The sequence below is a fragment of the Anarhichas minor genome, unplaced genomic scaffold (assembly GCF_050575085.1).
Source record: "Anarhichas minor isolate MPS153535 unplaced genomic scaffold, ASM5057508v1 ptg000051l, whole genome shotgun sequence".
NCBI lineage: Eukaryota > Metazoa > Chordata > Actinopteri > Perciformes > Anarhichadidae > Anarhichas > Anarhichas minor.
Window position 1 is genome coordinate 1,480,019 of NW_027466497.1, and position 24,711 is coordinate 1,504,729.

General features: G+C 44.7%; 1 protein-coding gene across 1 annotated transcript; it reads left to right on the forward strand.

Moving 5' to 3' along the window:
* The first annotated feature begins 1,236 nt into the window (after nt 1-1,236).
* angpt2b (angiopoietin 2b) lies at nt 1,237-19,168 on the forward strand. Its single transcript, XM_076075308.1, has 9 exons — nt 1,237-1,866; nt 7,219-7,374; nt 8,075-8,196; nt 9,929-10,161; nt 10,565-10,689; nt 13,498-13,599; nt 15,695-15,861; nt 18,209-18,339; nt 18,577-19,168. Exons 1-9 carry the CDS (start codon nt 1,558-1,560, stop codon nt 18,735-18,737), a joined length of 1,506 nt encoding a protein of 501 aa, XP_075931423.1. The 5' UTR covers nt 1,237-1,557; the 3' UTR covers nt 18,738-19,168.
* The last annotated feature ends 5,543 nt before the right edge of the window (nt 19,169-24,711 follow it).

A 24,711-nucleotide genomic window follows, 5' to 3' on the forward strand; every position in this document is an offset into this window, starting at 1 on the left:
GGACGCTAAACTGTAGGCCAATGTCTACTTTTGATAAGTATCCTAACAAAGGGCAATATAGTTCCATAAACACTTAGAAGGCAATGAACCGACCTCCTACCATTGTAGAGATCATCAAGCTGGATCACCAGCACCTATATAAAGAGAAAAGAAAGTATATCAACAACAGAAACCCAAGCTAAGCGTGCTTTACAATGCTATTAAGCACTGAACGGACCATACCAAGTGACCACTTTAACGAAATATACAAAACGGAGAGCTGGACACAGACAAACCAGAATCAACAACAAGAGGTAGAGACAGAGCAACACAGGGGGCTACACTGCAGCCAACACAACAACATAAAACTCACCTTCAAAATCTGTACCCTTGGTTTTTGTTTTATTTTGTCATCCCTTTCCTTTCACGGTTCTCAACGTTACCATTAAATTGCATTGTTAAACTACGTGCTAGACTACATTTTATAACTTGCATAACTAACTTTCTTTACAACAACCTTTTTCGTTTTTATTGTCTGCATACTATGTAGCCTGGTAATGCAGTTTTATAGTGCAACTTATTCAAGTTTATAATGTTTAGTGTAGAGTATATAGTGCTGTATACGGTTCACAGCGTAGCAGTGAGAATGGAGCTGAATTCTAAATGGTGACACATGGAAAAAAAGTAATAATACATTCTACTACAGATCATTTGAAATCCTTTTTATTTACATTCTGAATTATTGTATTCATTAATTTATTGTACTTTTGTAAAATACATTGTATTGTCTGTCGCAGCACCATACTATCGGTCACCGTGGTCATGCCAATAAAGCAAACTTACATTCCAGAGAGGGAAGACGAGATATTGACGGAGAAAAAAAAAGAAAGAGACAGTTGGAAGGGAGGGAGCAAAAGGTTCCCAGCTCTCGCTCTTGTGGTGAGCAGTGTGCATGTTTGGAGCTTCCTCTTCTAACCTCCGCAAAAACAGGAGTACCGTAAGAGGGAGGGAGAGAGTGAAAGAGGGAAGGGTGGTTGAGTAATTGTGTGCTAAGGAGTTGTGTGTGTGTGTTTGAAGAGGTACGCCCCACTCTCGTTACTAAGAGCTTACCACTTCAGCCAACATCCTGAAGCGGGCCGCTCTCCACTACGACCCCTCCTCTACCCTTTTTCCTCCAGACCAACGCTTTGGACTCGAGCTGCTTGAGAGAAGGCAGTGAGGAAGGACACTTTTCAGGAGAGAGATAAATGGTGAGTGAGACGTCTGCTGTTGGTTTCCTGGACTGCATTGTTGGAGTTACAATAGAAGGCAATCCCCCTTTCCTGTGTGTGTGTGTGTGTGTGTGTGTGTTTTCTGTCCGCCCTAACTGGGACAGAAACAGGAGCACGAGTTGGACTTAGAAGACAGGAGGAGGACAGAGACAGTCTTGAGGGACTTTTTTAACATAAAGACGGAAAAAAGACACAGGAGATACAGAGTACCAAAAGGAGGCAACTCACCTGACTCGCTTCTCTGCTCTGCCAGAGGGAGCGACCTCCGTCTTCCCCTCTCCTCCCTCCCCTTCCCCTCTCCCCTGACATGGGCCCCCTGCTGTCCCTGACCCTTGCCTACCTGGCTCACCTGCTGGCCACCGCGACCGGCTCAGAGCGCCAACAGCACCGAGTGCAGCACGGCCACTGCAGCTACACCTTCATCCTGCCCGAGGTGGAGCACTGCCATCCCTTGAAGGACTTCCAGGTGACCAACACCCTCCAGAGGGACTCCCCGCCCGACGCTGAGCCCGACGCGAGCCAATTGAAGGCCCAAACAGAGAGGCCCTCCTGGCAGGAGAGGAAGCTGGTAAATCTGGAGAGTGCCATGGAGAATAACACCCAGTGGCTGCAGAAGGTAAGGTCTCTGCCCTGTTGACTTTCTCCTCCGTCATCTTCTTACTTCACCTCTGAAGTACACACTCTCTTCTTCTTGTTCTTTTCACATGACACACATTTTAGCAGGCAGACCTTCAAACCAAATGCTGAAAAAAACAAAAAACAAAAAAAAGGACGGGATGTCCACGGAATGCACCGCTTGATAACATCTGTTGACGAGCTTTCGTTTATTGATAAGTTCAATGCTCAGCTGGAAATGTCCTGGATGCTCGCTGTATGCATACCTGGCACCATGTCAACGCCTGGTGCATGAGTGTGTGTGTGTGTGTGTGTGTGTTTGACACCACTGGGAAGCCAGAACTCCCCGTTGCATACGAGAGGAGAAAGACACATGACCCGTGTTTCGGCTCATTTTCAGCACAAGTTAGCTGACAATCTTTGTGTACCAAACTCAGCTGACATATACATGTATATTATAGAAATATGTTCCTCAGTTTATCTGCTGTAGACACATTTCAGCATGGCCGTTGGCCTTTGCGGTTCCATTTGGCTCGGATTATGACCGACTTAAAATGAAATGATGCGATTAAAAGTGGCCTCACAATAGTGTTTTCATTGCTAAGGTCATCCGGGGCACAGAAACAGTGTTGGGCCATTGTCTATGACAGACTGACTGACACGCCATCCCTCCTCTCCACCCGTCTCTCCATTCTCGTCTGCGTCACTCAGAATATTTATGGTATACACTAATCCTCAGGCCGATTATAGGTGTTTGTGTCGAGTGTTTCGATTGGCGGGCTGAGAGCAAACATGTTGACTGTGTTTCAGGATTTGGAAATGAAGTATTAAGAATGTCACAGCTCTCCCTCCCCTCCCCCCCATAAGGTTGACTGCCTTTCCTTTCCCGACTCCTTTTTACGCTCGACACCCCGTTCCTCTCCTTCCGTCTCCTCCACTTCTATCTGGACCGCTCCGGGATGATGAATGTGTCCCATATCACACCTTGACTTGCCGACCACCAGATCAAGCTCTTCCATCTGTCTTGCTCACGCTCTCTCGACACACACACACACACACACACACACACACACACACACGAATCCCACGTGCACACGAATCCCACGTGCACACTCTGTCTTGATGTCTATGAACAGGACAACTAGCTTCCATGGGAAGCATCCCAAGAGGCCAAACGAGTATGTGCATGTGTGCTTTGAGAGGCAGTGTGGAGATAGTGCCAGAGTGCACACACTTTCCCCCCATGTGTACAGTATATTATTCACGCATACAGTCTGCAAAACATCACATATCGCACTGATCTTGGTCGTATTCTTTGCAGCATATTGCCTGCCGTCTCTCACTCCGTCTCCACCAGAGCTGCGATACGAGAGGCCGTGGAGTAGATGCAGTTTTGAATCCCTCCATCCATAGGAAAAGGTCTGCTGACGCATATCGTTGCCAAACTTCCTCGTGGAGTGAACACAAAGATCCAGCCTTTCAACAAGTCACCTCCACCCGGCCACAGTGATGCATAGACGATCGCACTGTAGGTGGGATTTCCTCATAAACACGGCGAGACCCGAGAGAGCCTCTTTCAGAAATGCACGAGGATATACTGACCTCTGACCTCCAGATGGCAAAGCCTTTTCAGCACCTTGTGGAGCTCATTAAGCCTTATCTGCATAGGTTTGGGGAAAAATTTGCGGAAGAGCTTGAAACGTGGCGACTGTGTGTCGGTTTGTTTGTGAAACTTTGTGCGATCTCACTGAAGGCTCCCCTGGGATAATATGACCCTTACTGTGAGCCTTCAACCCAAAAACCCCTCGAAGGAAAACACACCAGCAGGCACAGACTCTAGGAACACACACACACACACACACACACACACACACACACACACACACACACACACACACACACACACACACACACACACACACACACACACACACACACACACACACACACACACACACACACACACACACACACACACACACACACACACACACACACACCATGTTCCGCTGAGGAATCTCCAAGTGGACGAGCAACAGGACTGTATCAACGTTCCAGATTCCTTCTTTGGTGTTTCCAAGAAGAAACTAGTGTTTGTTTTCTATTGTTCTAACCCCCAACACAGCCCCCCCCCCCCTAGTCCCTTTAACATTCTGCTGCCCTGAGGGATTGACAAAAAGGATGTAAGCGTGCTTTTGTTAGTGCTTCTAAGAGGCTGTGTGGATTATACTAATGCAGAAATATTGCATAGAGATCAAGGTGGCTGGGCTACCCTCAGGTGACCCAGTAATGTTTTGTAAAGTAACAGTTTTAATATGAATAAAATCAGCTATATTGCAGCCAGCTGCAACATTAAATAACATTGTACATGTTACTATCCGTCTCTCCCTGTCCACACTTTCAAAATCAGGGGCGACCAACTAGGAGGCTCTAATCCTCTCTCCGTCCCCACCCTCCTCCCTCTGCTTTTTAAAATATACAGCTATAGAGTGCCACGTACATACATGCGCATTAAGCATCACGCGTATGGTGTTTTATTAGTCTCAACCTGCACATAACAGGCGCATGCACGCGATACGACTCGGGAAAGAAACAAAGGGGGAGGGCAGGATGCCCTTTTGCACGGAGAGTAGACTGTTACTGTTGTGATAATGTTGGAATATTTCAGATTTTTCACTGAATTTTAGCAAGTTTTGTTATAATCTTAATGTAATATTGATGCCTCTATCTGTAAAGTAAATGAGACCATCAGCAAGCAGATGGTCTGGTTATTCTTAACGCTTGTTTTCCGTTCCTCCTGGGCGGAGACATCAGCCACTCTGATGACCATCATCATCACCTGAAATGTTTAACTTCACACAAAAAATGATCCAATATGCGACCGGGGCCTTGATTGAAAAAATGACATTTAGACAACAGTTTACAGCCATGTTAAAGCCTGAATGTACTACAGAACACAGTCTACGTCCAGTGTATAACATACAGTATGCTCACATGCTGATGTTTAGCAGTTATACCTTTTACCATGTAGACCATCTTAGTTTCTCGGACTAGCATGCAACATCAGCAAATCTAAATGATGGCGCAAGAGGAAAAGTTTCCTGGGTATAACCAAAGTCATTGTGACGCATCATCTGGGAACCATGACATCCGGAGAAAGTATGATCCCAATGCATCTGTAGCTGTTGAGCTGTTTTACTGGTGGCACAAGATCAAAAACGTCATTAGAGTTCCTGTGGAGATCTTGAATGCCTGCACAGGATTTCATGGCAGCGGAACCGTCCACTTTTTGTTCAGACTAAAGCTGTGGCTAGACCAACATCACCGTCCTTTGATGAAACAAAAAAAAATAATAATCAGGAACATCTGTTTCCAAGAGCAATATCCTGGTTCCTCTGGATAATCTACACAACACCCTGTCAACCATTTTCAAAAGGACAAATTTGTTCAACAGCAACTTTCAATTAAAGTGAGATTTTGTGGGCGTGCCCGTATAGTATCAGGGAGCTGGATTTTGGAAAGAGATTCTTTATCTTTTAAATTTTTGTAAATGTCATTATGAAACGCTGTGGGCACCAAAACCAAAATTAAGTTTCTGTATATTGTATTGGAGTTGAGGCAGACATCCAAATAAAAACCAAAGGCCAAGAACACATTTACCTCTGGTGAAAAGGGGATTTATATATCGATAAAGTCGACATTTTAATGAAACATAATCATTCCTCTTCCTCACAATCATAGCCTACTTATCATCATTTCCTCAAACACCATGCATACTATACGTTCGGCCTCTACTCTGTAATAGTAACTGAGAACTAATGTGTCTATTGGCTCGTGTCACTTGATATTATGGTATCAAGTGACACAACTGCCATGATTTCGTCAGCACTGATCCCGACCTCTTAGACACAATAAGAATAAGAAGTATCTGGCGGCCGAGAGCGGCATGTGACAGAGCTGCAATTAATGCATGTGACTGTAATATGAACCCGTTGGACAGGCGACTGATAGCAGCTTCAATAAATAGGCTGATTATGGTGATCAGGGATCTTTGGTTCTTCCTTTGGAGTTGGCTATAATCCGCTCGCTTTGTAATCTCTTCATAACCTTCGTTACGGGGGGGGGGGGGGGGGGGGGGGGTTCTGCTGTCTCAGTTGTCCTTAAGTAGCAAAATGTGAGAAATGTATTTATAGAGCACGACGGAGGAAGAGGGACAGTTTGAATCAAAGAGGGAGATAGTGAGAGAGATCAAGAGGAAGTAAGAGAGATGCAACAACACCGATACAGATATATATATATATATATATATATATATATATATATATATACACCGGGCCGATACTGACTCAAATAGCTGGATTACAGAGTGGAATTTTGGTTCTTGTTTAAGTTTTTGTTAATTTGTTAAAAAGTTAGAAAAGCAATGTTTTAGTGAAGCCCCAAACTATTTAATTGCAGATTCATCTATTTGCCCACTTAGATCAGTATTTTAAAACTACATAAAATATAGAAAAAGCCCTCTCCTGTGCCAATGCATTATCATAACCCCATTGCTGTCTGAAATACACATTTATATTGAGTCTAATTTGAATTCTCTTTTTTTGCGAATAACCACTCATTAGCCGGATACTTCTGAACGCTTTCTCCTCAGGGACTTCATTTTCCAGTCGTGTGGTTTAAACGAGTAAAGTCTGATCTGTTATCCCCACAAAAGTCAGAATGTTAATATTAATGTTCTCCGGGTCAATATTCTACTTTGCGTTACTGCAATGCACAGGCCATTGCCCGTTAAACGTCAAACTAATTCCCATCGTTCACGGGCATCGAAGGCCGAATTTGTCTCCCAGATTCCGTTTGCTGAAACCGACATTAATAAGAAAATCTATTTATTGGAGCAAGAAGGATTTTTACTCCCTCTGCAACACATGATGGGTTTCACCAAGTGCTTCTTTATCTGACCTTGTGATTTATTAGAGTGTAGGCGACTATCCCTGAAGTCCTGCACGTGAATAGAACGCCAGCCTGTTGGTCAGTGCTGCTCTTTTTGAAATGCCATTTAAACTCCTGCAGAGTGCTAAATTGTATTAATGTGCCGGTTAGTATTTGCCTGAGGTAGACCTGAGGCTAGAAAGATGGTGGCAAGACACTGTCGGTGCCATAGGGGTGCTGTAATCTATGACTCCATCACAGTACCTGAAAAAGACAGATGACTGTAGGGTTGCTACTTTCTCACTGCATCAAGCTGTCAGCGAATGTATTACCTTCTAAAATATGATTATCGCCACGATGAAACCAAGGAATCTGACATGCAGTATAATACACCCTCAGAGTCGGCTTGTTCCCCCCCGTACAGCTGGAGAACTTCATCCAGGAGAATGTGCGCTCTGGGATGGAGGAAATGAAAAGGACTGCGGTGCACACCCAGACAGCTGCCATGCTACAAATGGGAACCAACCTCCTCAGCCAATCAGCGGAGCAGACCCGCAAACTGACAGACGTTGAGACCCAGGTGAGCCCACCGGGAAGCGTTTGAGTGATGCCATGGCCAAATCCAAATGAACAAATGAACAACTTTGTGTGTGTGTGTGTGGGGGGGGGGGTCACACCCATGCAAAAACAAATGATGTTACTTGCGAAACACTCGGCGAATAGCTAAATGAAATGTAAATCAGATGTAACCCACCGAGAAGCCGTGCCCAAAGGTGGCGGCAACCGCTTTTTTAAAGCAGCTGGTATTCGGTTCCACGGGCTCTGATTGACACAATGAATAGAGCTCGGCGTCTGACAACAAGCCAATTAAAACACAAAGCTCAGCAGCACAACACAGATGTGTCTTCAGTCATGCCACAGAGCTGTTATTACAGATTGGGCTGTTTTTGGTCAGCTTGCTTTCTTTTGCTCTTATCAGAGTCGATGTGAAACTGCAACCTGTACAAATATCGGAGCTGCTTTGGTTACTTTTGTTTCATTTGCAACTTCAAAAACATGTCACAGGTGCAAGTGAGGTAATTCTTGCTCAAGTTCTCATTGTAAGATCAGAGAGTGAAGCATTACGGGCATCGTCATGTTCTGCGCGACATTGTTTATCCCCCAGGGTGCTTTACAGCCCCCCCCCCCCCCCAGTCAATCAGCCTGTCATCTCTCTCATCCATGCTTCAACACTGCACATACTGTGATAGAGTTTTTATTCTGTTGTCATCAATCTATAGGTGTTAAACCAGACGAGTCGCCTGGAGATACAGCTGCTCGAGTACTCGCTCTTCACTAACCGGCTGGAGAAACATATCCTCCTGCAGACTCAAGAGATCTCACGCCTCGCCGACAAAAACAGGTGAAAACACACGCTTCAAAAGTCATTCTTTAGGCACTGCAAGACTTCTAGGTTTTTTTTTATTACCGTGTACAGGAACTTCATTTTCAGATCCATTATGGACCCCAAGTGGTAATTTACGAGGCACTTATTTTCTCGATTTGAACATCACAAAGTTATTTTTGCTCTACACTTTCCAGAAAATCCCCCCCATCAGTCAAGATCTGTGCTAACCTCAATGTCAAATAGCTTTTAAATGGATTTTCTGTTATATTAACATAATGTGCATTGTGTAAGTGTGTGTGTGTGTGTGTGTGTTTGCCAGTGAATAGGCTGTGCGTGCTAGGAGGGGTTTCCCATTCTTCTCTCTTGAAACACAATGTGAACTTAGGGCCAGCAGAGGTTAGGGACGGGGTGAAAGGGAGCCGGTGTTTTCTCTCTTTGTATATCCGACTGTTTATCCTTCCATCCATCTGTACAAAGTGCGACTGGTGGAACACAGTGCCCCGGCTCCAAACACCTGTTACACATCTGGCCCTGCTCATGCCCCCTTTTGGCCCTCGTCCTTCAATGCAAATAAATGTACACCTCTTCACAAGTAAACACCGTGAGGCGGCACACCGAATTAGAAAAGGTCAACGCAGATTTGCTGCCAAGCAGCTGTGGAATAAAAAGGGGGGCCCGTAGTAGATTCTGGGGGGCTACTGCCGCTGATCCTTGAGGGGACAGGGGACAGTTTTTTGAACTACTGCCAACTAAAATGAGCTGAAAGACATGTTTGTTTTCACAAGCATTACATGTAAAATACTATTGGCAGGAAGCGCAGCATTTTGCGGATAGAGGGCGAAGAGCGGTCTAATAGCAAATATGTATTTCAATAATAATAAATAGCACAATGTCATAAGCATAACAGTTTAATTGCCCAGGATGCAATGTGATCCGAAAATAACATGTTTGTTTTGTCAAACCCTCTTACTGTATAAACACCGCTGTGCCGGTCTACCGCTGCACTTTGCCTGCTCCTCAGAGTAAAGCACACATAGAGGAGAACAAATTGTGAGCTTGCTTCGCCACTGGAGTCCGTCCCCCCCCCCCCATCCCTACAAGGCAAATACGAAATTGAAGTGAATTGAAACCGATTTGGATTGATCCGGCTTTCATTTGAGGCCACATGCAGAGTTGCTTGCCTAAAGTGAGAGATCGAGGATGCACGTTCAGCGCAGCAGTTGTGCGTGTGCACGGGGCTGAAAAGTAGCTTGTTCAATCTGGGTGGCTGGATTGTTTCAATAAATAACTGCTGCACAGTCGTTAGTCAAAGCCATAAAGATCAGGCTGCAGGGATTTATGATCTTCATTTGGAAGTGGGGGGTGTGGCACTTGCACAGACACACACACACACACACACACAGTCAGATTGTTGCCTGATGGCTGTGATCGAGAGGCTTAGCATGCTGGTCCATCTGCTGCTGCAGTACAGGTGTTTATATGATGTTAGCCCAACGAGCCTGTCGCGCCGACGTCCATTAGTCATCATCATGTAAATGTGCAAGTTTGCGCAACCTCCGCTGAGATAGGTAAATGTCGAACAGCTGCACTTCTGCCACCCATCAGATTCAAGAGGCATCTTACACACTTGATATAGTATTATGTCTTCCGGTTTTCACTTTTGTCTTTTTAGGAAAATACCACACACACACACAGTCACACACACACACACAGGGATTTAATGCTTTTTTTTTTTGGTCTTCGATAGTTTTCTGGAACAGAGGCTCTTAGCGCTGGAGGCCCGGTATGGGAAGGAGCTGCAGGGCTTGCAGAGCGAGAAGCGGCAGCTTCAGCAGCTTGTGGAGAGGCAGAGTCGACTGGTCGGTCAGCTGCAGGGTGAACTGGTCAGCTCCACGCTCAACAGCACCTTGCTACAGAGGCAGCAGGCCGTGCTCACGGACACCGTGCAGCAGCTGCTGGCTACGGTCAACCACTGCAACGGTGAGGCTGAGGCATTTTGCTGCTCGTGCAAAATACACATTCGCATGATGAAAACAGAGATTAAGAAATAATACTCAATATGAAATAGAGCACAGAGCTCTCACTTGCTAGTATTTAGCATACAATTCCTGCAAAAAAAAAAAAAAAAAAAAAAAAAAGACTAAAGCATCAATAAACACCAGAATTTAATTTAGGCAAAAGATGAGATCTACAGCACTTAAATTAATGAGCATGAGATTTATGATTTAGTTAAATACTAAATGAAAAATATCACCTCCAATAGCTTGTATTTCAAATCCCAGACACGCTGCGTGCATGCATGCGCTGCAGATATTGCAGGCTATAAGCCAGGGCCAAGGTTGCCATATCTGTGAATAAATTGTCTGCATCATGTTTTTCGCAGAAATCGTCAAAGCGCCCAAGGAGGAGCCGCTTAGTTTCAGGGACTGTGCGGAGATCCTGCGATCCGGAGCGACGGAGAGTGGAATATACGGCATACGCCTCCCTAACTCTACGCACACCGTCAAGGTAGTGAGGCTCTAAAGGTCGTTGGCCTTTTCTTGCAAATATCACCAAACTGACTGTGACACGGGACTTTTTTTTTTTTTTTTTGTTTAGACATTTTACCCATTTGTCTGTCAGTATTTAACACTGGGATCATTTATTCTCTGCCCAGCCTGCGTAACGTCAAGCTCGTACACGCTACATAATGACATTCTGACGGGCTTGCTAATGCTTTTCGGAAACACTGGAAAGAAAAACTAGTCCGCCGTAATGGTAATGTGTAGAGGGGGGGCTTTGGGTAAAGAGGTGGATGGAAATGCCATGCTGGGTTACAGAGGGCTGAAATAATAAGCAACAGGAGCGTTATGCCCCACGGGCTTCATGGTGAGCGAGGGTGCACTGCTGAATGCAAAGTCAGAAAAGCTTACGAGGAACCTCCGCTGACCTGAAGTAGCTAGCCCTTGCAAACTCAACCGTGGCCCCCACCAGCAGCAGGCTATCCCTTCTTTGAATACAATCTAGCATTCTTGGCTGGTTCCTTCACACTCAGAGTTACCACAGAAAAATATAGACAGCAGTGAAACTGTTTTTTTGTGTGTGTGTGTGTGTGTGTGTGTGTGTGTGTGTGTGTGTGTGTGTGTGTGTTATTCATTACTTTCAGTCTACTTTGCTGGTTTGGCACCATCTCCGACTGCCTGCGTTTTCCCCCTGTTCTTCCTCTTCATTTCCTGTGGGCAAGGCAGCCAGGTGTTGGGCACTGGTGCCATGTGTTTCCTGCCAACTAGGGCCAATGTGCATTTCCACCGATGCAAGTTAGTGCTCCCCCAAATCCTCGCTGCTTTCAATCTCTGCCATCTAATTCCAATGCGGCTGGCAATCTGGGTGGCTGCTCGAAAAAAAAAAGTGGGGCAGATACAAATTGCCCTGTTTTCAAAGCAGAGAGCGGGCTCACTCAGCTGAGCAAGTGACAAAAAGCATACACGTATTTGTGGAACGCGTCCATCTATGTATCTTTTAGTCACCGGGGCTGTGAATAATGATGGTGTTTACAAACCAAATAATGAATAGTTTGGATCGGCCTCTTTTTTAATTTTTTTATTTCATAACTCTGTTGTGCATGCTTTTGAGAGCTAGATTATGCTAAGGGCTCATCACATTAAACATATTAGGGCTCTTCTCTAAGCACACATTGTGATTCAACAACTGTGTCCCCTGAAAGCCGGAGCCACAGCATAATATGAAAGAAAACAAAAAGCTAAATACTGCTTAAATTGTCTGGATTTTTGCATTTTATTCTAATGGGTTTGTCCCTAACTGACTCCTTGGCTAATAATAATTGAATGGAGTATTAAATATGGATCTGGTCTGAATCAGAATAACGACCACATTTGGGAAAAGGCTTAACTTAATCTATTTCAAGATCCTGTTTTTTGTATTCAGTGTGATGCCTTTAAGGCCAGAACATTAGCTTAATGTGCCAGAGAATAAGCGTCTACTCTGCTTCCAGAGGTAAAGGACCCGAGTGCCTTTTGACCCCGATTTAGCTTTCCTATTCTGGGCAAGTGCTGGAAACTTTCATTACATTTCTGGCTGGAAAATAGCCACTTGAGTTGTCGACATAGAGAGACCCCCCTTTGGGATGCCGTCCGCGTAACCAGCATCCGCACCGCCCGACTCTCGAGACGGGTCAGGGTGGTTTGTGTGGTGGACAACATTCAAGCAACCAGCCAAGTGAACCCATTTTGCCTCATCGGTAATTGACCACATTGCAGGTTGTAGAGGTTGTTATTGAGTCAGAAGTGTCACTGACAATAGGCCAAAAGATTCGATCCTGGTACAGGTCATTTCATATCTCCAAAATGATATCGCGATACAGCATGTTTTAAGGTACTTCAATAAATGAGTAGTCTATATGAATCCATATGCTAAGCATATGTATGTATGTATACACTTGCTCAACTAAAAAGGACCCAATGTTACCACCCATGGAAAAAAAAAAAAAAATCACAGTCATGTCATCACGACACAAGAGGAGCTGGAATATGTCCAGTCAAACACCTCACATACGTAAAAACAAGTCCCTAAACAAGTGTACGTTTCCAATTCTGTCACTAGATGAACGAGTGCAACCCAGTCCTTTGTGGTCTCCCAAACATATATATTGTTATACATAATGGCAAAATGTGAAGCCAAGTAAGAAAGAAAACAATGTATGGAGCCAGAAGCAAAGATGTCTCCTCCTCAACCCTCACTTTCCTCCCCAGCTGGGACACATCATTACGAAAGGTGTCATCCTCAGTAATGAAGAGAACTCTGCAGTCCTCCTCCGATTTTCTCTCCTCCCTGCTCACTGTTTTGGTTTTTCACCCCCCCCAAAAAAATGTGTTGGTTCAGTTTCATCAACCTTTGTTTCGTATAGCAGCAGGAAGTTGTTTGCTAGTGAAAAGGCTCTGCTATACCTACTACACAATCAACTGTAAGCTGGTTACCGCAGCGGGGCATTTGGCCGGGTATTTCCCACAGCAGCTGTGGAGATCAAGGGAGGCTGAATATTGGACTCACACTTGCCAACGGGGCTCGAAAAAACACAACTCCGAAATACTGCTGTGTATCTGGTGAAAGCGTAAAATGATTGTGGCGAAAACAGAATGGTGGTTGCTATAAGGTGATGATATGGCAATGCGGTGTCTACTTGTGGCAAAAACAATCAATTATTGCTGCTTTAAAGTTAAGAATAGCTTCCTGGTTTGATCAGCAAATTAAAAATGCAATCATGTTGTTATCCAGCCACAGGAAATAAAAGCGGCTTGTATTTCGCCTTCACTTCCACAGGTGTTCTGCGACATGACGACTAGGGGCGGCGGGTGGACCGTGCTGCAGCATCGGAGAAACGGCTCGGTGAACTTCCACCGTGGGTGGACGGACTACAAATTGGTGAGTTCTGTGGGGTTAAAGTGCACCCTTATCAGCATAGGCGGTGCGGATCGGTGTTGCGGGACTGGACAGGAGGTTCCAATAACCCTCCATGGGTGACTTGGCACTGAGAGGCGTGGGATACCGGCTAGCCTGTGATCCCAGGTGACCTGCGGTTTGTTGTGTTTGGCCGGCCCTCGTGTGCTCCACCAACCCCCATGTTATTGCACCTGCTCTCTTTCCCTCTCCCCGTCATACTCCCACACACCCATACATACTTACACACACACACACACACACACACACACACACACGTCATGCACTTCAATGACACAGAGCACTACGGTTTGTACCCATCCTTAATCCCAATGGCGTGCGTAAGGGAATGCTTGTGCAGCGATGAAAGTAACAACATTTCAAGCTCCGGAAAACTGGATCTAATAAAAATTGTACACGAGAGACTATGAAGTTGTCAAGCATGTTTTAACACCTTTGGCTTTTTTGTTTTCTTTGCATTAAGATGATGCTTTTTTTTTTTTTATGAACCTCATCACAAAGATTTCTCAAATCGAATCAATGTTCCGTTGGCGCGATAGAGGAAAAACAACATATGCTTGCCGGGCCTTTCCGAGCGTGTTAAGTGACACACAGAACAAGTGAGAGAGGCTAGTTTGGGATTGAGCGGAGTAGCAATTTTGTCTCCGACCCACGCCAACAAATCAGTTGCTGCAGCTCCGACTGAAAATAGAATGGAGAGAAGACCGTGACTGCAAACAGAAGGAGAGAGACATAAAAAAAAATAAAATAAATAGCTCAACAAAACTCTTTCAAGAACAATATTTTTACAAGTGGATGATAAATATTTGGTTCCAGTTGGGGGCGTGGGAGCACAGGGGCCCTGTAGATGGCATAATAATAACGTGTGTACTAAAATGCTTCACTGAGCCTCCGCCCACAAACTCCATATCTTCACAAACTGTGGGCAGTGCTGATCAAGTGTTGCACCCGGGCCTTGCTGGATGCACCGAGGCTCTGAGTATTTATTCACTCTCACTGAAGACTGAGGATCCAGAGGTAAACAAGGAGAAGACGTTCTTCTGTTAGACTGGACAACGCATGCGTAATATAGGGCTCAGGGATATGGCAGAACTCTTCTATCCTACAGGTCATTTCATATCACGATAACTTTATATCACAATATAGAATTATATATATAGTGTTCTGTTAATATATAAATGATCTATATCAAATAACCTCATGCTAAACCCTATTTTTTATACTTCTGTGTAAATTCAATACTTGACAGTTTTGAGTATTATCTAATTTTATAAAGAACTTGCCAAATTAACAACTGTTTCAAGTGAAATTATAGAAGAAAATAAAAATAAATACAGGCCGAGCCAATATTTCATTTCCTTCATCCGGTTAACATCTAACATTGACTCGTGGTGCAGAGTCTCTTGTACCCGTTACTTTATATTCCAAACCCATACTGTATAATGTACAAATAGTTCATAAATGAATGTAAAGCTGCCAAAACTCTGAATATAACTCATACAAATCATATTCATTGAATTCTTCTTTGGATGATGGCAGTGGAGAATGCTCAAATCAAACAACACTCAGAATCTCCCACAGGCATAACCGACTGGGGTCCCAATCAATAAACACCGCTGTGAAAACCGTACACCTGTCGGTTGCAGTAAATTAAACAATAAATGAAATTAGACCTATTACAGTGTTCGTATAACTCATTAAATGATTAACTCCCATTAGGTTCGGTATGCAAACAAAGGTACATCTCAAAGCTGACTTTTCTGTACCTTTCCACCCCTTAATATGTCCCCAAAGCCTGTTTATAATTAACTTCAAGTGTCGGTTGCACAGATAGAACATTTGTAGGGTATTACGGTAAAATTAAAGTCTCAGCTGACTGGCCCATTGCTTTAGGAGTGGAGTATTTGTCTAAGTCCATCACAATGATACGACTTCTTAAGTTCAGGGTCCTTTTCATAAGAACCACAGAAACACTTGGCAGGTCCCTGGTAAAGAAAACAACCGCCTTGTTGGAATAGTTTCTTGTTCCATCGTTTCTCCGTCTGTGTGTCTAATCCAGGGCTTTGGAGAGCCGTCTGGGGAACACTGGCTGGGTAATGAAATCATCCACAAGCTGACCAGCTCCCAAGAATACAGTCTGCATGTCCAGCTGAAAGACAGAGAGGGGAACGAAGCGTTCTCACACTACGACCGCTTCTACATCGAGGGAGAGGACAACAGCTACAGGTACCGGCGTCACACATCACGTTCATTCACTACTGCAGGCTTTAATCCTGCATAAGAAACAACGATGTGATCAAAACGGACTATTTTGCTTATTAAATCATCCTATTATCCCAAAGTGTTGGGCATATCTCAATATATGACGGAATGATGAACTAAAACACTTCATGTACACTCGGGTCTCCAATTAAATGATTTCACTTTGTCAGAAATCAGACACGAACGGGAGTATAATGACGAGTGCTTTATTGAAGTGTTTTATGAAGAGGCCTTCTAATGTGAAATGCACAATTGCGATGCAGTAACACCCGTTATATCGCCGCCTTCCCTCTGGGTGTAATGCTCTTTAATATCACGACAGATTAGAAACAGTTGTCGACAGTTCAAGCTCACTTCGATTTCGTCCTTCTCTAAGCACGGAGGTTAAGGATGTCATTCAAAAAATGGTGATGAGCTCGGCGGAAGGCACGCAGCCACTGTTGTCTGGCTCCATTTTTCTTCTCACTGTGGCTACCACTGGCCCTGAAAATCCCCAAGGGGGGGGGGGGGGGGCTACCTCCACTGGAGTATAAACCCCCCCGCCAGGAACTGACAACTCAAACCAAGCTCCTCGGTAACCTTGCAATCACTAATAAGATTATGCGTGGGTGTGCTGAAGCCGTGCTATAAAACAGCAATGAATTAGGTTTGCTAGATTTCATATAAACAGGTATTTACCCGTGTTTTGTGAACGTTTATGCAGATTGACGCTCTGAGAGATGACAAATCATAATCATATGTGGGTGTGTGCTTTTCCAAAGGACCCCTAATAGTGCAGAAAATTGCATTCGCCCGAGTTTGTTCGACATAATTAGCGCGATGAACCTGAATGTTTCACGGTTGTGCCGCAGGCTACACACTGCGCGAGGTGAAGCACCTGAATGAATGTAATCACCTCTGAAGCTTGGCTACCTCTGAGATCATGTTCCGTTGTAACTAGTTCAATATGGACCAGCTTTTACTAGCATGCTGGAGATGCTGGCTTCATCCGCGGGTTGAAATTAAAACTCCCCAGCCAGAGCTGTGGCGCTGCACAGCCTGCCAGCCAAAGCAATCCTCCTCCTCTGCCGCATCCAGTGTGCTCCCTAAAGCCACATGGAGGTCTCACAACATTATTCATACGTTAATAATCAGCATGGAAGACCACTTTCCACTGAGGAGGAAACCAAATGGCATCCCTTTTAATGGAACAGTATACTTGTCATTAAAGGATACAATAACACTATGAAAAGGATTCGTCTGCGGTGTCGATGGACTAGCGGAACTAATACATCTGGAAGTCATGGCTAATGCAAAAGTTGTGCAGAGTAAGAAGAGATGGCTCCAATAGGATATCATGTAGCCTGTGGTTCGCCATCTTGTCTAATTTGATAATTTTTAATTTTCTCCACATTTCTCCAACATAACTATCCCTCATATATTATTCCAGCCCCCCCCCCCCCCCCCCCCTCCCCTCCTCTTGCTGCACTTCTTGATGTGTTGCCCTGCCTTTGTGAACTTACAAATTCAAGAGGAGATTCCTTCATTTAGTCATCACAGACAGCGTTGGCCCCCGGGCTCCGGAGTGGGGTCACATAACTCAGGGGGAGAGTCCGGTACTAACTAGACAGAATGGCAGGGCAGGGGAGAGGCCAGTCAGCAGGGCTGACCTCCTCGTCCACCCCCTTCAGACCCGCACTCACACACAGTCTCTCACACACAGTCTCACACACACACACACACACACACCATTGCTGAGGACGCTGTATATACTGTATTTAATTGAGCGAATCAATTCAACTTGTGCAGAGATCCCGTTCAGACTGTTTGGGTTGTTTTCAAAAAGCGCCGCATGGAGGAAAAATAATGAGCAGTTATTTTATGTTAGTTTTTGTCTTGATGCTTGGCAACAATGGGAACCTTGGGGGGGGGGGGGGGGGGGGGGTTGGTACCTTATGTTAAAAAGTATTGTACACATATTAAACAGGCTATGGTTTCCTACAGTGGTTTACAGGTGGTTATAACTGGTTATTCTCTGATTACTTTTCATTTATCTTTATTATCTGTGATCGTGAAATAATGAATACATTCTTTTTGTAATATTGCACAAGGCTCAGCTCGACAGCAGAGAGCATTGGGTGTTGCCCTACTTTAGATGATTTCAGAAAAAGAAAGGCTTTTCGGGCTGTGACAGCTCACTGCCATGTGAAGCTGCCAACAAGCAGAGTTGCCCAACACGGCGTTAAATAATGAAAGTTGCCCGTGGGCTGAGCTTCCCCCCCCCCCCCCTGCTGAAATCCTTTGCTCTTTCGCCGCTCTCCCAAAACTGCAGCCTTCACGCCGAGGGCTTCAGTGGCACAGCTGGACGGACCAGCAGCCTCTCCCACACCGGCACCCAATTCAGCACCAAGGACAGAGACAACGACCGCTGCACCTGCAAGTGTGCCCAGCTCGCCTCTGGAGGTACGCAGCTTCCAACCCCCCCCCAATCCGTCCGTCCTTGTACCGCATCTTGTTAAACATTTCTATCCACCCCCTCCTTGTAAATGTCCAAAAAAAGTGCATTTAATTTTCCCGCTCTGCACCAATATAAAGTTACTGCTGACTTACAGCTGTGCATTTGGGTGTTACATTTCATGGGCTTGAATTTAATTAATTCTGACTTTTTTCCCTTAAACTCGGGCACACTCCCGCTTCCAGGTTGGTGGTTTGAGGCTTGCGGTCCGTCCAACCTGAACGGCATATATTACCCGAGCTCCTCCAGCGTGGTCCGCTACAACGGCATCAAGTGGTACTACTGGAAGGGTCCGAATCTGATGGGCACCATGACGAGCATGATGGTGCGCCCGGCGAACTTCTGACGGGCACGACGCGTTGGCGGTGCCAGATTATCGAGTCAATGTCGCACTCTGATGAATAAAATGAACAATATCCAGAAAAATGGTAGATTTTGAGGGGAGGAAATTTGTTTTAGCTTCTGGACATCTCGGAGTGGGGCTTTAGCAATGGCCTGGGGACACGTGTGGACCCTCGGAGACTGGTTGAAGGGAATTCCTGAGTGAGAATTTCAACCGACAATATCTATTCGCAGACGGTGTCCAGACTGTATTTCAGGACCGCTCAGCTGACAGAGGAAGAGGGTATGAACGTTGCTACAGAAGACAAAAAAAAAACTGATCACATCAGATTATGTTATGACCAGTTACTCAATTCAAATGCAACTGCTTAATGGATAAACCTTTAGAGGCACTATCTCAATACCTACCTTTTTTATATTAAACTGTGAAAACTTGCTGTGTGTTTGTCTGCTTGCTGTTAATAAATGTGACCAAACTGCAATCATTTTCAGACACAGCCTTGAGAAAACACTAACTGCTTTTTTAACTTGGATCTTGGTATTTAGATTCTCTTATGCAATACCTTGATTGTAACTTTATTCCAGTAGCATTTTCAGACTGTAACATGCCAGGACTTATAGTCCCAGTCCATACACAATATAGGGTAAGATAACCTACAGTGGCTTCAGTGGTTTACCACTGTTAATAAAACACCATAAAGAACAGCAACAATAACAGGCTTTGCCCTTTGCGGCATCTTCCACGGGGCTTTTCAGAATGAAATATCCGCAATTCTTCACGGGCACAGCGCTCGTAAATCTTTATTTGTGAGAGATTCCGTTCATAAAAGCGCATCATACACTTTCACTGGCGTGATTTACTTTCAAAAGTGAAACATTTTGTAATACACCCCGGGAGAAAGTCGTAAATTCACTGTTTATTTTGTTGAAACAATAAATCCGTACAAGTCTTCGGTGCCTATAATCCACGGTGCCAGGTGCTTGTTACCGTCTGAGCTACATAAACTCCAACAAGCCCCACATGCTGGACTCAGGAAGTCAGATGGGAACTGCCGACCATTGATCTGATGAATCATCCAATAGCAGCGGTCCCTGTGGTCCCTATTAGAACGCGGATGGCTTTCACCTTCGACTAACTATGACCTGGATATGGCGGTGTAGGCTGGGGACATGAGCCGTGTGCCAACTGGAAGATAACACGCACGTTGGCCGGCCTAGTCTGCAACATCTGCTAATTGTTGCGCTTCGTTCAATAAAAGGACAGACAGAACACTTACAAGATCTCATCTTCCCCGACTGATGCAACTCCCAGGAGTCACGTCTGACCGCTGCCAATGTAACACAACTGCAGAAATGAAGCTTAATGAAATGTAAGCCAGGTCTGTGTTTTCAAATGTCCTGCTTATTCTAATCAATGCCAGAGATACGCTGAACAAAAAAGGATAATTCTTTCTTTTTTTTTTTCACGAATAAATAGCTGAAATAAATAGCTTTTCTGTGTGAGACTTTTTTAGGAATAACACCACTGTTACCGTGCCTGACCATAGCTTATTAAATATGTGCGCGTGTGTGCGTGTATAAAAAATATGATGCAATCTTGCTAGAATCTGCGAGGAAACAAATATCATCATAAGTGGATCCAGTACGAGCAGCTTTTGCTATGAAACCCACAGGTTGAGACAACTTGAGCCGTGTGCCAAACTGTACAAGCAGTAAAGCCCCCCCCCACACACACACACACACACACTGACATGCTCTGCTTGCATGCGGCAACCCCATTGCTAAACAAGTTTATTACGACCTCCAGGGGCTGGACAGGCGATAGATCACAGCGGGGGAGGCCGGGGGTGAATCCATCAAAGCGACTTTAATAAAGACCACTTGATTTGGCCCGCCGGCTCAACAGATGAAACGGTTGTGTTCAGGCCCAGTGAAGCAGACCAGAGTCTGGGCTACTTGTCCTCGTCCGTGTTTATTAGATGGGTTATTGTTATTATGGGCAGGAAGACAAGGAGAGTAACTTGAGAACCGTGTTATGGTAGTATCGATATTTGTGACAGGCTGTTATTGTATTATGCTCGTTCTCACAGTGGTGAACTTTATACAAATAAGGTAAGACTGAAATCTTCGTTTTTATGTAGCACTTGTGTGAAACAACGGGATTATCCTGGCTGAATAAAGGTTCAATAAAAACACATTTAAAATGACTCTTATATTGGACTTGTATCTTAATTAGCTCCTCACTCACAGTGTTAACAGTTCTACAATCTATGACTTAATTTAAGCTCTTCTAGAACAGGTCTATCAAAACAAATCCATGTCGCCCTGAAAGAATTCTCTTCAGGTTTTTGAAGATGTGAAATAAGGGTGTTTAGATCCATTTTTTTCACCCAGTTTCATATGCAGACGTGTTGTTACCTTTGGTCAAAGCCAAGCTAGCTGGCTCTTACACCCTCTTCTCAGTGTTTATGCTACGCTACAATAGACGAGCGAGGTGTAAACCTTCTCATTAACTGGGTGGAATTTAAATCCAATATTGTGAAAGTGGGGAATTAGGCTTCAGAACATCCAAACTAAAGCCTTTTTTAAAACCAATAATATGTTTTCAGTGATCAACATAAGCCGTTTTGTTGCCCTTTTCCTGCATGCTGTATTAACAGTATTTCCTTCTGTCAATAAAGCAGCTCAATTCCACTGAGAAGATGAAAAGTGTTTGTGGTGTGATGGACTGGCAGAGGCGGGGGGGGGGGGGGGAGGGCATGCATGTATCCTCAGACTTGTTGACCCGCTATGTACAGTCTATTAACGGATGTGAACGCAGTGTAAGCCGGGCGCTTTCTGCTCCGCGGATGCTTTAAAAACTCGCTTGAGGATTTATCACACGACCCAGCTAGACAGAACAAAAATGTACAGTCTACAAGAACTATAGAAAGGAGAAAATGGGGAGGCAGAGCCAAGGGCTCATAAGTCCTCGTCTCTCCAGCGTCTTTGATTCATAAGGGGCATGATGGCCGGGCCAGGGCAGGGGTCAGGTATGGCATTTCTTGGCAGGAGGAGGAAGAGGGAGGGCCTGGGAACTGATTTACAATAGCCGTCCCTGCTTTGTGGTTCACTGTGTCAGCATGCGGGCCCATTTAACAGTGGTCATCGAAAAAGCAACACCATCCCTATATCTGCCCGCAATGCATCAGCTCCTGTGTCTCTGGAGTTTTTCTTTATGGAAGGAGAAAAAGGCAAAGCAGCAGTTGCCCCCCCGTTCATGTTCGAAGAGATCACAGAGAGGAGGCAGAGATGCTACCTCAGGCCACTTGGGGGCACTTGTGGCACAATGAATCTCTTCTACTCTGTTCGAGAGGTGCTGATCCGGCTGCCGCTCGCTCTCCCGTCTCTCCCTCCACCACAGGATTATATAACGACGCATTCATTAACACATCCTCTACCATGTGTGCTCCCATCCCAGCAGATGGTTAACTGAAGGCTACAAAGGACATTTGTGTGTGTGTGTGTGTGTGTGTGTGTGCGTGTGTGTGGGTGTGGGGGGGGGGGGGGGGGGGGGATGACTACTTCAAGAACATCACATTAGAATGTCATAAGGGAAAGCACTTTAAATGCAATCTGTGACGGCTGAAAATACATGTTGGATTAAAGGCGTTTCACTTTGATGCTGCTCTAAAAACAAATTATAATAATAAAAAAGTGCAAAACTTTGCTGTCAAGAAACTACCACACATAATGAGGTATACAGCTGAATAACTTGGGTTGTCTTGTTGAGCTCCTATAGAGAGCGGGATTCCAAATAAAACCGAGTCCAGCGGAACTGTCCGGCATCTCTGTTGTCACATCAGCTTGCAGGCTTCTCCCCTCCCTCTGTGTCTTTTCTCTCTCTTCAACTCTATCCTTCCCCAAAACATGCTCTCACTTCACGCCTCCCCCTTTGTATGCAAACAGCATGCCCTCCCCAACTGAGGGGAGTGTAAATAAGACATAAAGCGGGCAGGCAGAGTTGAGAGGCTCAGTTGCTGTTCAACTAAATGTTGGAAATGGGCAAGATGGGAGATTTAAGTCCCTTTGAATATGAAAACAAAACAGAAAAATAAAAAAGCTTCCTGACAACAGCAGCCATTCTTGGGACAAAAATGCAATCGCAGACGAAAGAGGTCAGCGGAGAGAGTGGCGAGATGTGCTCATGCCAGCTGACAGGCTGCAAATGTAAACAGTGATGTGCACGGGGACGTCTCAGAACGCTCTACTTGCACATGGACACGGCTCTACTCCCCCTCAACTAAGAACTACAAGATAAAGCCACAATGTCCATGTGATCTCCAGTGACTGGAAGTGGGGAAAATAAGAAAAATGTCCCCTTGTTCAGCAAAATCCCGTCACGAAGCACCGACTGAGCATCTGCTGAACCCCACAGTGTGCTCACAGATCGTTGCTGAGCACGTTCAGCCATTTATCACCGCAGCAGTCTCGTCTTTTTCAAATGGATTGGGCACATTATTGCAGCCGGTGGCACAGTAGAATGTGAAATATCAGGAAAAGTGGGATGCTATGAAGTCAGCGTGGGCCCACAATCCCTGTGGAAAGTTCACAGCATCTAGTTGAGCGAGTGCATCGAGGAATTCAACACTGTTTAAAAGACAAAAAAGCATCCAGCAGTCCTCTAGGAAACGTCTACTGATATCATACAGTTTTTAAAATATCAATCAATCTCAAACAAAGACCAAAAGCAACAATAAATGCACTAAAACGTATAACAAGTCTTGTCTGTGTAGCCAAAGCTTGATATATTTGAATCATCTGTGCCATAGAGAGCCAAAATAACTATTTAAACACATCAGTGACTGGGGGGGGGGAGGGGGGCATCCACCCGGACCCCCGTAGAGGGTCCAAGGTCCTAATTTTCTGTGACAGTTGTAGCTCAGCCTAGCGGACCTCACTGGTCCAAAATCTTGGACCCAATCTAAAATGTAACCCCAGAACATGCATTCACATTCAAGGCTGTGATGGATGCAAGCAGTCTCATGTTGATTTATGTTTGTAAAATAGGGTGCAAATCTCAATTTTAGAAGTTTAAGTGACGGTATGGTGCACGTCTTAGCCTAGATGATTGATGATTTTTTTTTTTTGGAGAACGTGTTTAATCTGGTTTTTAGTGACGTCCCGTCGAGGTGGGGGACTGAACGCGGATGTTGTTCAACTGATACTTAATGGAAAGGCTCACTAGTACAATATTTGGTGCTCATGTTTTTCTCAGCATTCAGTCATCCTTCTTATTATTCCTTCTGAAATATCCATAAAAGGTGTCGGTGCGCTCTTGACCCTTGAGTGTGTGTGTGTGATTAGTTAATCAAGGCAGCGAGTTCCTCAGAACAATATGCCTCTGTATTATTTAAATTAATGTGGTTTGTAATAATTCCGTGTAATATGAGTTTTGTTACGGCAGACTCAAATATGATAATTGTTCCTTTTGTTCTTCAGTTGAAGCTGTTCACATCTGACTTTTGATACAGAGCCAGTCCCTCGAACATGAATGACTACATCTCACAAATGGGTCTATTTCTGTCTCTCTCTGTTCAGTACCTGGCCGGGCCAAGCAGAACAAGTTTCTCTCCTCATAAACCCAAATGCCAAGAGCTCTGCAATTACTGCTGTAATTGGCTTAAATTGGCCATTAGTACTCCGCTTGAGTCAGAGTCCAAAACACACATCCACAGACAGATGCGAATTCAATCAAACAACCCCGGTCCCTCACTAACGCACTTTTTCTTTTTACTTTACAGAGATTAAAACGGAGGTTTTCTGTTCTTTTGATTCGTGGAAAAACACCTGTGGGACTAAGTTTCAAAAGTTTGGGAGGTAATGTTACTTCAGTGGTTAGAAAAAGCTTTCAGCAAACGTCTAAATGAATTAATGGGCTTAACAGTGATCACGGAGGTATGTGTGAAGATAATATGGTGACGGGGATGAATGATTGA